The sequence below is a fragment of the Cyclopterus lumpus genome, chromosome 16 (assembly GCF_009769545.1).
Source record: "Cyclopterus lumpus isolate fCycLum1 chromosome 16, fCycLum1.pri, whole genome shotgun sequence".
NCBI classification, from domain to species: Eukaryota; Metazoa; Chordata; class Actinopteri; order Perciformes; family Cyclopteridae; genus Cyclopterus; species Cyclopterus lumpus.
The window spans coordinates 15,445,580-15,459,498 of NC_046981.1; the positions used below are offsets into that span (position 1 = coordinate 15,445,580).

The window sequence follows — 13,919 nt, forward strand, 5'->3', positions numbered from 1 at the left end:
TGATCATACTTCCATCACGTTTTCCAAACAGTATTGTTAGTTTGAGGTTTGACTGCTGTAAGTCATCTCGTTGCGTCCTCTTGTTCCGTAATGATTTAATGACACCTGACTGGAGAATTATCTCCATGCGCCCAAATGTCAATATTGTCATTTTCACTGATTCCCTGGGAAGCTGGTTAAAATTTGCACTGCATTTGGATGAAAGCTTGACAAACCTTTATTTGATCATGGTGGCTGACATTGCCTTTACTTGTGGGGAAGTGTTATTCTGTCTTTCAACTACTGTATGAAAAAACTCAAGATACCTCCGAGGCCTTCATTTAGCTCAAACATAACATTGATTATTTATTGTACTTTTGGAAACTTTGCAGAAATATCTAATATTGTCATGCTTCAACTATGGAACCTTACATGGAGAGAGGCACTGTGATAAGTTACCATTTCTGTTTGCCAACATTAAATGTATTTGGCCTATTTATTTTCTACATGAAAAGTGAAATAAGAGGTAACACAATGTGTTTAAATATATAACCATAATTATTACCTCTTACGATAGCTCAAGGTTGAAGCTGTCTGGAGCTCTCGGAGACCCATTAAGAAGGAAATTGCTATCTCAAGTGTGGATGATAAGGAAGTTGTAATTGGGGGCAAGAGAGGGCAATTAGCTGCACTCTGAATAGCATAGGGATCGGGAGTTACTGGCGTGTGTGTGTGTATGTATTTATATATATATATATATAAATATATATTGTGACGACCCTCTCTGCCACTGGCTCGTGTCCCTGCAGGTGGGTGTGGCCAAAGCTCATCGGAAGAGTGGGAACACCTGAGCTAATCAGCAGCACTGGCAACACCTTAAAAGGCCCTCTGGTCTCAGGAGCTCTCTCTCCCTCGCTGTCCTGAGACCCTGACTGGCCGTCTATAGGAGAGTATGATTTGACCTTGTGACATTAAATATTAAATTAGTGCATTTCAGAGGTGCTGTTGGGTGTTTTTTATATTATCTTGACAGAGCATGGCTAGCCGATTCCCCTTATTACAGTCTTTATGCGAAGCTAAGCTAACCACCTGCTGGCTCCAGCTCCATGTCTGTTGTACAGAAATGACAGTGGTATCAATCTTCTCCTGTCACTCTTGGCATATATGAGAATAAGCATATTTCCCACCCAAATTGTCAAACTATTCCTTAGACGCGCATTGTCCTTGTTATGTGTTATGGAACTTTCTAAATCAGGTAAGAACAGCAGGACTGCTTTACAACCGAGGTGCTGGCTCCATCCCTGGAGTCAGCACACTGGTGACACTTCTTGAGACAAAGCACTGACGCCTCTGGCAGGGCAGCTGAGCTGTCTTGCCAACCCCGAAATGAGTGGCCCATTCAGTAATGGCAATACGATGGCAGTGATTAGGAATGGAGTGTCTATTTATCACCAGGGACAGGCAGGAGATACAGTGAGGGAGGACAAGTAATGATGACAAAGGTTGTGCTAATCATACTTTTACTTCCCGATATACAGGACCGATACATCACCCAGCAGGCTTTGTTTAAAATAAATGCCGATGCACTGAAGATCCCACAAGGTGCATTCAGATAAAAACAGGACTACAGGCATACTTTCTATAAAAGGGTTTTGTTGATTTTAGCATTTTTGAATCCGATTTATTTTCCAGGAACAACTAACACATTGTTTTTATGAAAATGGGGCAACCGTTCAGATTTGCATCTCCTTTAAATCAACAAATATAAAGCAAGCCCTGGGGCTCAGAAAAAGCACACAAAAACAACACAACTTTAACTCTTGCTGACATCAATCGATTCAATCATCACAAGCAAGATATCAAGATTAAAAACAATGTCAATGTTCTCCGACAGGCTGTTTACAAATTCTGCATTTAACTGCACAGAAGGTGCAGTTGAATAACTGCACAGTATATTGGATTTGGCTCACTGTAGAACTGGTTGGAGTTTAACAGGGTTATTTGTCAAAAACAAAAGCACTTTGCTTGGTTTTTTTTCATTGTCCAAGTTTACTTTACAAAATATAACTTTTTAAAGTTATTAGGGCTGTGCACTTCAGCTAGTAATTGGAAAAAACCCACATTTGGCTCATTTGAAAAACTGGAATATCGTAGTATATTGTTTTCGTCTCAAAAAATCAAAAAACTAAAATGCATTTCAGTTTCAGTGATTAATTATGTTTTCTCAAAATGCATGGTAAACTGGATGTTTTCATCCGGCTGAAATTTCGAAGTGATATTCATGATGAAAAAGAAAGAAAATCAATATCTATATCGGTCTATAAGAGGAGATCAAAGACAATTATGAGAAATGTCAACATGAATAATTCAGTTTCTTTTATTGTGCTATTGATCAGCCATTTCCCAGACTAGTCTTAATGTGACTGGTGGTGTCATCTCAGTTTAATACAGTTTGATGCCATTTTAGACTTAATTTATAGGTTTTATGTTTAATTTTCCAGCAAATAAATGATAGATGAATCAGAAGGAAATCAGAAGTGGTTCCCTTCTAAAACAATAGTGAAAGTTATCCTCTCCCACTAAGAGACTTAATGCTGCAGCAGAGTTCAATCTTACTGTGCTGCTACTCCTCGAGGCACGGTGCAGCAAGCATGACAAAGAAATCAGGTAGAGTGAATAACACCTGTTCTGTTTCTTACTCTATTTTTTCCTTGTCTCTCTTCACGGTGCTCAAGCTGAGGACCTAATTAGGAGGCAACACAAGGTTGTCAGAGTAAACACAGGAGCGTGAAACCACCTCTGCCACTAAGAGGAAAATGAGACTTTCTGAAGGATGATTACTCAACAGCAAGAACAAATCTGCATTGCAGTTTGCAGCTTAAACGTGCAAACAGCCTCTTACCTGCACAGACATATTAGTAATGAAGCTCTCAGACGCCGTGGAAAACAAGTCGACTGTAAATACTTGTCAGCGAATTGAATGCATATCTCCTGTGTCGCCTATAGCTTATGATTATGGATTTTCTCATGATTATTTTACACCTAACCTGTATATTTCACTTTAACACTACGTGGTCCGTCTGTTCGTGGACAGTGTTCAGTCACGAGAAAACCATGAGAATAAAAAAACAGTCAAAAATAGTTCAAACTGTAGACTTCTGTTTGTGTCCTACTTTGTGTCAGTGAGGGCCACGAACCTGGACCAGAATTAAAATACCACCCTGGATCATTATTTCTTTCAAATGAACCGAAATGCAAGTGTGAAAAAAAAGAAAGAAAGTAAAGTACATCACCTGAACGAAAAATTAAGCATGCAACTGGATACCGCATTTAACAATGCTTCATGTATTTTAAATATGCACGATACTACGAGAAGAAATTAGCATTTTAATTGTTCGACATAATGTACTTGCTGTGCAGGAGGAGCCTCAGAACAGAAAATTAATTAATGAGCACAATGACTCGTTGGGTACATTGCCGTCGTACCTTGTAGGAGTTCTGCTGTTCTGCACCACGCGATGCTTCTGACGGTGTTTGATGCTCGTTTCACTGTCGATGAGTATTCAACAGGCATCGACAGCCGTGGCAAAGATTGCCGTCGGACTCAGCCCAGATTTGGCCGGGACATGAGCCTGATTGGCATGGCCGCCGTGCTCTAAGGAGCCGAGAGGACCGTTGCCCAGTGGTGTGTCCTGTTCAGACGCTAGTGTCATGATTTACTGCTAATAAAGAGGCATCATTGTCACTGCGTAAGAAGACTCGATCCAGGTTTTTTAAAAGGCTCCAACATTTCAAAAGTCAAATGAGCCCGATGTGACAGAAAAAAAAGATGAGCCACTGATAAAAATTAAGCAGATGATTGCGTCTCCGACCAGAGCTGGTGATTCACACTTAAGGCTGTGATTTAGCTTACCATCGCTAATTAAACATGGAAAACTCATGAAAGGGACCAATTAGATCCTGTGACTCTAATCTCTGTCAGTCTAGCAGGCGGCACACCCGAAGCTGCTGCCTCCGCTCAGAGGAGTTTCCCCGAGGCGACTCGTCTCCGCCCAGCAATTTCAGCTGTGGCTGTTTTTTCCTGTTCTTTTTTCATAGTACAGTAATTACGGTCTTGATCGGCGGCCAAGCTGTGAGAGTAGTCTCCAACATTAGCGTTAATGACCACTAACCTCTGGAGCATGCTTAACAGCCTTCTTTGATGGAGAAGGGAGCTTATAACTTCATGCATATATGCAAAAAAGGGGGTCCTCCCAAATGATCAGCCTGCACAGCTCAATATTTAACCTCGCTGTAAAGAGTGGGCGATAAGATAATATAAAATTGCTTAATCAAAGTTCAAATACACTGGACTACAAAGCCACTGAGTGTGGAGAAAAATCTTATGGATGTCATGGATATTTTAATTTTCAAGATTGCTTAAAAAAAAAAAAAATTTAAATAAAAAAGTATACTGGCTTATTCAACAGAGTTAATGTCTTATTTGTTATTGTTTTGTCAATACAGTGTATGAGCATGTTCCAAGAGACGGACCCATTTCTCTTCTATGAGCTCACCCTAATGGCAAATAAAATAAATCATTCAACTAATCAAAAAGAGCGTGTACTGCCATCAGTGAGAAGCCCTTTTAATTTAAGTCTAGTCTCTTTTTCTGAAGCCCTCATCCATGGTGGTAATTTAAAATGGAAAGTGACTGTTTCAGAGTTTTTAAATAGCATTTTAACTGACAGACATTAGACGGTAATGGATATCAGTCGCGATACATCAAGCTCTTTTTTTCTTTTATTTGACTGCTCCACTCTTGTTACATTCCCATGATGCATCTTTGCAAGCTGGGGGTAGATGCTTCAGTGAACACCTATTCCCATTCCAGACCAATAAAGGCGTAATGAATGGTCTGAGCACAGACGCATTAAGATAAACCATTGGCTAATGGTTTGAATCTCATCAGGTAATGATTCACATTTTATTTCTTTGATAACACTTTCAAATCCAGTAGTTAATCAGCGGCGTATGTCTCTGATGTCACCAAGGAGAGAATGTACACATGTCCGCTAAATGCATTAAACTGTAGATTAAGAGCCTGCTGAATAATTAATCAAAAATGCAAGAGTGATACATAGCCAAATTACAACCCAGCCCATCACCCTTCCATCTTTTTCCCTTCACATCCTCCAGAAAATCTGTCGATCTGTGTCTGTCTATTTCCAGAGTCTCGTCTTTTGATGCTCTCTCTAATCATCCGCAAACAAACACGCAAAATCCGGAGAGTGGCATACTGTGCACAGGTCTCTGTGCTCTCCTGGGGGGGGGGGGGGGTGCAGCAGCTTGCTGCTCCATCTTCCCTCTCACGGACCCTGTGTGTAGCTCTGTGCCTCCGTCTCTCATCACACTGTATTTGGCCTTGCTGACTGAGCCTCATCCTTCACTTTGTCTGAGCGGCAACTGCCGACCAGCAAAGAGAGGCACTCGAGCTGCCTAATGTCCCGCTGTGTTCTGGTGGATGTGTTAAATGCTCCGTTATGCCATCAACTGAGCTACTTAATGCATCATTTATAAACATTTGTTTCAATGTTCTCGTCTTAATATAACTTCAGCGGTACAAGAATGAAACATTAACTTGCAGATTTATCCAAGAAGGTGCTCCAAAATCAAATCCCATCATTTTAATATGAGGTTCCTGTGGTGAATCTTGGAAGTTTCTATTATGTCCTCTTTTCATTTAACGACCATTAGTCGTTTTAATACTTTCGTCCCAAAAAATGCCCGTAACTTATTTCCTAGAGCCCAAGGTGATTCAGGTGATAATACTCTGCAGATCCCTCCCTCCTAGACGACTTCCACAAAACATTCATAAAAAGTTCATTCTCAAGGTAAGTTTGAGTTTGACTCTGAATATCTACCTCGCAAATGTTAAAAACGGTTTATTGGACAAATGTTTTGTTTGCTCAAAAATATTTTAGGATAATAATCCAACACATACACTTGATATTTGCCTGAGGCGTATGCAAAGTTGAACTGAGTCAACAATTATCCTAGAAATAGTTCCCAGTACATTTCTCTCCATTTCCAGCGGTGTTATTTATGCGTGTGTGTTGCGGTTCAGTACACACAGCGAACTGTTTCTAGTCGGTGAGATGCTGCCGGCAACCTCGGAGATTCCTCTTCCTCACAAGTCTACTCGCTCGCCAAACTTTCACCGCTCCGTGAAAAGGAGCGTGTCACGTGTGGGAGTCTGTGAGCTCTGTCTGGCCTCTGGGCCCAGCATCCTTCTGAGGTTGAACAGAACTCAAGGAACAATGAGCAAAGTCTCTGCACTCATTCTACCAAAAAGTCAATTACATCTGGATTATAAGATATAAATGCGCTTGAGCTATTTTCAATCGACATGCTTTATATGGTTGCAAACCTTATTCCATTGTCATGAAATTGAGACCCTCAAGCTTCTGCAAGCATTTTGTTCTGCATACAGACCTCTCAAGCTGACGGATGTGCTGCACAGGGAAGCTTTGAGGGATGTTTGGGGTCTACTCTGGGATGCTGCAGGGAGAGGTGGACAACTTCCAACGTTTTAAGGAAAATATTCTGCTTCATTCTGCTGCCAACACAGCCCCTACTGCGCTTTTCTTCACATCTCAGCTCCGTCAAGCTCACAGCAAGTGACCAAAGCACAGAGTGAAGGCATGCCTCTGTGAGGCTGCACTAAGCACAGCGGTGCACATGGTCAAATGCCGATAAGCACGTCCAATGTTGACCATCTTGGTTTGGCATGTTAGCATGCTCCTTTTTTGCTACTTGATGACGGAAATAATATATGGACATAAAGGGGTCACTAAAGAGGGCTAAATGCATGTTTATACAAATTGTAATATATTTGTATTGTATTTGTATACGGCAGCATCTCTCCGACTGTAATTGTAATGTATTTAGCAAATAACAGCCTAAATACAGACAGCATATTAAGTGTAGCACCAGGGACAAAAACACACTGGACCACTGCTACACTGTGCTAAAGGACACATACTCCTCAGTCCCTCGTGCAGCTTTGGGACTCTGATCATTGTCTGGTTCATGTTCTCCTGTCCTACAGGCAGAAATTAAAACCTGCAAAGCCTGTGGTGAGGACTGTGAGGAGATGGACCAATGGGGCCAAGCTGGAGCTACAGTCCTGCTTGGCCTCCACTGATTGGAGTGTTTTTGAGGCTACTGCTATTGACCTGGATGAGCTCAGACACTGTGACATCACACATCAGTTTTTGTGAGGACATGTGTGTGCCGACTAAAACCTTCTGCACATACAACAACAATAAACCCTGGTTCACTGAAAGACTCAGGCAGCTTCGTCGGGCTAAAGATGAGGCCTACAGAGGTGGGGACAGGACTGTACAACCAGGCCAGAAACACCCTGACGAGGGAGATTGAGGTAGCAAAGAAGAGCTACACTGGAAAACTGGAAAAAGACCTGAACGTCTTCTACTGCAGGTTTGATAAGTCCACTTCCACCTTCAGGTTTCTGGGATCCACAATCTCCCAGGACCTGAAGTGGGCCTCCAACATCAACACCATACTGAAAAAGGCCCAGCAGAGGTTGTACGTCCTGCGCCAGCTCAGGAAGTACAACCTGCCTCAGGAGCTGCTGATCCTGTTCTACTCCATCATCCAGTCTGTTCTCTGTTCTTCCATCACTGTGTGGTTTGGATCGGCCACCAAACAGGACAGAGACTACAACGCATAGTCAGGTCTGCTGAGAGAACTATTGGTTCCAGCCTGCCCTCCATCCTGGACTTGTACACCTCCAGATTCAGGAAGCGGGCTGGAAAGATCACTACAGACCCTTCACACCCTGGACACAAGATGTTCCAACTCCTCCCCTCTGGTAGGCGCTACAGAGCACTGTACACCAAAACCAGCAGACACAGGAACAGCTTCTTCCCACTGGCCGTCACTCTGATGAACCCTTAATGAGACACCTCCATCTCCATCTGCACTATCACCACCTTTCTGCATTACATTTCACTGTTGTTGTTGTTGTTTATATTGTACATACATGTTTGCTATTGTTGTCTTTAATGTCTTTAAATGTATCCTGTCACTTGTAATTATAATTTAAATATGTTGTACGATGAGAGCGTACGTGTAACCGGAGTTCAATTCCATGTATGTGCACACGTACATGGCCAATAAAGCTGATTCTGATCCAGATTCAGATTCTGATATATTGTGTGTGGCCGTTTCAGGGATTGCTTACACATCCACACAACTGAATCGCCCACGGGTAGAAAAATGCAGCACAACCATGTCAGAAAGAAAAAAGAAAAAAACATGCCTGCTATCTTCAGTCTCTCCCAATGACACCCAGGAGACTTCATACTCACTTGAGTCTCGCCTTGAGACGTGGTTATTATGGGCCTGATTGCGCTAATTATCTTGACACTTTGCCGCCCCGCTTTGGCTCAGGAGATTTTCACCATCGTCTATCAGGAGTTATTGCCGTGCCTGTTGCTACTTACTCTAAAGATGCTTCATGGGAATCATCAACAAGCACGCAGGGGGAGTTTAATCTAACAGCAAACATTACAATACACAAGGTTTCACTGAGAAAGATCAGTGAGTGACAGCAAATGCACATTACCACAGAGGATACAATTAAATTACCTGAAATACTAATGTCCCTTAATGTTGTGTTGGCAGCAGCGACAGACAAAGGTTGGCCTGCAGGGTAATAACACACTAACAAATTAATAGAAGACATGCTTAGATCGTGTCCACTGAAAATGTAACAAGAACAAAGCTTTTTAATCCATATCCATGCTAAACCGGTAAAGGCAGGAACTTTGTTATTTTCAAAAAAAGATGAATCTACCTTTTAAATAAATGTTTTCCTTTTTTTTATAAATTAAATTTGTTTAAAAAAGCTTAATTAAAAAAAAAAATATCCATCCATCCATCCATTTTCAATACCGCTTATCCTCATTAGGGTCGCGGGGCGCTGGAGCCTATCCCAGCTGACATAGGGCGAAGGCAGGGGACACCCTCGACAGGCCGCCAGTCCATCGAGGGCACATGTAGGGACATACAACCATTCACTCTCACATTCACACCTATGGGACATTTAGAGATCAATTAACCTGCAGCATGTCTTTGGACTGTGGGAGGAAGCCGGAGAGCCCGGAGAGAACCCACGCTGCCACGGGGAGAACATGCAAACTCCACACAGAAGGACCGCTCCGACCGGGAATTGAACCCGCGGCCCTCTTGCTGTGAGGCGACAGTGCTAGCCACTACACCACCGTGTGCGTGCGTGCGTGCGTGCGTGCGTGCGTGCGTGCGTGCGTGCGTATAAAATATACGTTATATCCAAATAAGTTGTTTTGTCTGAATTTTTGGTATTGCTCGTAAAATGACAGTTCCATTCAAATAGCTGCCAATTTCTAATTGATGAACAGATTGACTTCAATGTGCTTAGTATTTTCAAAAAAACAGACTCTTACAACATTGCTATGAAGATCACAATGTTTCACATCTGTCTTAAAAAGTTTCTTATGATTAGCCAATACGACTGTCAGAGTAGCCAGTACGTTGCACAAGTGCGTCTATGAGAAAATGACGGGCTTGAGAGTGGCAGCCCGTTGTAGGAGATTGTAGTGTTTTGGAATAAAGAATAATGGTCTGAATGCTATTATTTGTACCTTTATGTTGTTATTTCCAGTTGTTTTTTTTCTCCTTCATACAGCATGTGGCTGGATTCAGTCCTCCATGGACCACTAAGTGAGTCATTTCAAACGTCCATGGCCTGTAACAACTCAGGTAATGTGTGTTTTGTCCCCCTCTGCAGATGTTTTTCTACCGTCTACTATTACTTTAAATCCATTTTTTGTTCTTCAAATCCTATAAAACAAATAAAAAAACATAGCACGAATGTAGAGAACAAATATTGAATATTGAAAATAAAACCTCTTTGCGAAACACATATCCATCAATAAACACCGTGGTAGGAGATATGGCCATGCCTATATGTGTGAATTCAAACCACAAGAGACAAAGAAAGCAGATTAAAGACCAAAAAGAAGATTTGAGTAAAATTAGCATTGTGATCTAGTCCCATTGTGTCGATTTATCGCACCCTTATCTGATACATTTCCTGATGGAAGAGAAATGCGGAACCAGATTATAACTGATATAGAGAATGTTGAAGTAACCGCGAGTGAAAGAGTAGAAAAAGAGGAAGAGGAGGAGGAAGAGGAGGGGGCTCTCGAGGAGTAATAACATTTAGGAGGCGTCATGAGGAAATACAATCCTATATTAAAGTCCTTATTCATCAAGCCCTCTTCATTACTCTCTCTTAAATTAGATACGGTCTGATGACCAGCTGGAGGAAAATTACAGGACCATAATTCAAAAGTCATACAGCACTGACCAGGCTGCTGATTGAAGATCTTCATAATAAAGCAACATACTGTATAGCATGTCAGACTGAAGAGCCCCCATAATGCTAACTGGCTGTGATGATGCCAACTACTTCTTCAAGCTCTATGCAACAACAGCTTGTGGGAAAATATGCCAAAAACCATCACTGAACATTCTGGAGCTTCTTTTGGTAATTGGCTCCGCGACCAGTCTGTCTGCCGAGCAGCCCGTCAGGATCTGCATCAGGAGCCTGGTGTTTGTTTTAAAGTCATATGTTTATTAAGACATTTTCAAAAGACATTCGGCATTTGTTCACTTTTACAATCTGTTGCCTTACTAAACACAAAATGGAAATGTGAATAAAAGTGAAAACGGATCGCTTCAACTGTTGTCCAATCGCTGTTTGGTCCAATCAATTTTCTTATTCATAAACAGTAAATTACACCAGTAAGTTGTGAAAATGTATCTACATTTTTTTTGTAGTTTAACCTCGACAACGATAATATGACCAACAATCCACCTGTTGTTACATGAAGGATTTCTCGTGCACAACAAAGCACTGAGACAAAGGAAAACAAGGCAAAATCCATCCATCCATCCATCCATTTTCAATACCGCTTATCCTCATTAGGGTCGCGGGGGCGCTGGAGCCTATCCCAGCTGACATAGGGCGAAGGCAGGGGACACCCTGGACAGGCCGCCAGTCCATCGAGGGCACATGTAGGGACATACAACCATTCACTCTCACATTCACACCTATGGGACATTTAGAGATCAATTAACCTGCAGCATGTCTTTGGACTGTGGGAGGAAGCCGGAGAGCCCGGAGAGAACCCACGCTGCCACGGGGAGAACATGCAAACTCCACACAGAAGGACCGCTCCGACCGGGAATCGAACCCGCGGCCCTCTTGCTGTGAGGCGACAGTGCTAGCCACTACACAAGGCAAAATCCTCATACATAAAGACATTAGAAAGGGAAAGTAGCATGAATTATCTTTAATTTATGAATATAATTAATTGAATCTAAAGTAATTAAAATATATTTGCAAATAAATTGAAAGCAATGCTTGGTTGGTGGAGTAGTTCTATAAACAAGATTTTAATTATCCAATTATAATGTAAAATTTACAATATTAGCATGACATTTACAATCCAAATGAAAAATTTATCCCACCCCGAAGCCAGAATGTCATGTTTTTTTTAATTTATTAAAAACGAGCAGGAATGCATTATTTGGGGTTTTTAAATGAGAATACTATTGACTTTAAGTGCTTCATCTTCCTAGCAGTTGCTCTTACACTGCATGTATTTCCTTAAGTGGTATTGCAATAAAATTAGGACATCAGAAAATATCCCGAGGCTCTTGGCAAGCTTGGTGAACCAAGTGCATCTGACAGTGTGTATATTGAGCCAGTGAGTCATTTCTTTATTTCTGAGGCAGGCGTGTAAATATCCAAACTGCACGAGGAAGTTCACTATTTAAAATGATGATATCCTGTGACACATCAATATTTCTCAAGTGTACTGCAAGTCCTTTGAGGTGTTATTTGATATCTAAAAACACTTATCTGTGTACAGTAGTGCAGGTGTGTGTGTGTGTGTGTGTGTGTGTGTGTGTGTGTGTGTGTGTGTGTGTGTGTGTGTGTGTGTGCGCGTCTCAAAAGCCTCATATCTCTCTCCGTCTCCCCCCATTTTAATCACATCAATCTCAACTTCACCATGTTGGCAAAAAAACTGCCATATCAAATTCATAAATGTGAATACATATGCTGAAAACCGCCATTATACAGTGCCATTTAAATTACATACCCTTATAAATATCATTATATCTGGAGAATTAACCAAAATTGCCACTAATAAGTCATGTCGACTAGTCAGGAGAGGGAGCGGCAGCCTGCTGGCCTTGAAGGCAGGAGGGAGTGAGGTTGACCGATTATGGCAGATCACACTCGTGACAAAGTGCAGTGCGGAGTGTGAATCTGTGTTTGTTGTCTTTATGATTGGTGACAGTGGGGCTGTTTGTCAGCGGCTGCCATTACTGGCCGTCTGCACTTACAGGCGGCGAGGGCTGCCACGACCAGCAGCTACAGCTCCTCTCACAGTCAACTGTCATCTGCATTCACAGGGAGACAGCAAACCTGCATGTGTGTGTGCGCGAGTGTCATGCTCCTCTCCATGCAGAGAAATCTATGGCTGTGTGTGTGCGTGCGTGCCATGATCGAGAAGTGTAGAAGCTGAAAACTGAGGGTTTCCTTTGATGTGGAGGAGACATTAACGCTCACTGTGGATCTTTTATGGCCTCAAAAGCAACGGTGATCGTGATGTTGCTGAGCTCCACGAGATAAAAGCACATCATAGATGCACTGTTAGTGTGCTTTTGCCCTGATTATATACTGGAGCAGCTCCCCAGTGGAATAAATATGCATCCACAATTGCTGGCTTGATAATATCTATTCCCACACAATGGCGTGCTGTTCCAATGTACTGGAGGAATCAAGTGCTCTATGCCACACATGCAAACTACATTCAGGATGGCTTTCTTCACAATAAACCCAAAATACATTTGTGTTTTTAAATTCTAACTGAGAACATTTTTTGTCAGTAAACAAATCTTTTCATAGGGGAGTCATCTGACACCTTGTCATAACAGGCAGGGCATTGGTGTAATGATTGCCTAGTGTCATCAGTACAATGTTGACAGTCATGATGACAGTCAAATATGTAAGCTTTGTGTGATTACACACCATTACGTCAACCACACTTTATTGTAACGGGTGTAAAAACATGGCAGTGAGGCCCAGAAATGGCATCTCATATTTGAAAAACCACAGGCAAACTGGCACTTGACTGTGATCCCAACATGACATCAGACCTGGCAACCCTCCGTTGTTCCCGACCCCGTCGTTACAGACTCAATCAATGAAAAGACCCGTGGCGTCTTTTAGCCTTCTCTCCCCACAATTGTTTCTATCTAAAAAAAAAAAAAACATCCCTTAGAACCCTCCCCTCTACTCTTTCTTTTATTTATCACATTTTCTGCCCCACAAAGGCCTTTCAAAGAGGCAGAGAATCCCATCAGCTGGTAACATGGCGTGGCCAGTGGCCACCCAGGACGCTTTTGGTTCCTGCTGTATTGTCCCGAACTTTGGAAAACTGTCAAACTCAGTGGACACAATGTTGGTGTTAGAGCACAAAAGCAGGGTTTAAAATCAATCCGGCATGCAACGCCACTGCTGAAGACGTCGGTATCTTAATGTAGTAGTTACCCACGAGCTGACCGAGGCTTTAAAAGTGGAGGTAAAAGTAAATGATAACAATTCTTATGTGTCCAACCAGACAAGGAGAATGGGTTTCTTACAGAGTTTAAGTCCAGGCTGGTCTGCACCCACTCCTTGGCATCGTTATATTCTTCCATCAGTCCCATGATATATAGTGTGTCCAGTGAGTCAATGATGGAGGCTCCTCTCAGGCCACCTGCAAAATGCACAAGAGAACTGAGTTAGTGCCGTATCCATATCTGTACCTAGACAT

General features: G+C 42.1%; 1 protein-coding gene across 2 annotated transcripts in view; it reads right to left on the reverse strand.

The window, feature by feature from the left end:
* The window catches only part of LOC117745312 (mannosyl-oligosaccharide 1,2-alpha-mannosidase IA), a 166,546-nt gene that overhangs the window by 63,793 nt on the left and 88,834 nt on the right, over positions 1-13,919 (reverse strand). For both annotated transcript variants that reach the window (XM_034553549.1, XM_034553548.1), the window contains exon 3: positions 13,747-13,862. In XM_034553549.1, coding sequence (XP_034409440.1) covers positions 13,747-13,862 — 116 coding nt within the window. The remainder of the gene's footprint in view (positions 1-13,746; positions 13,863-13,919) is intronic.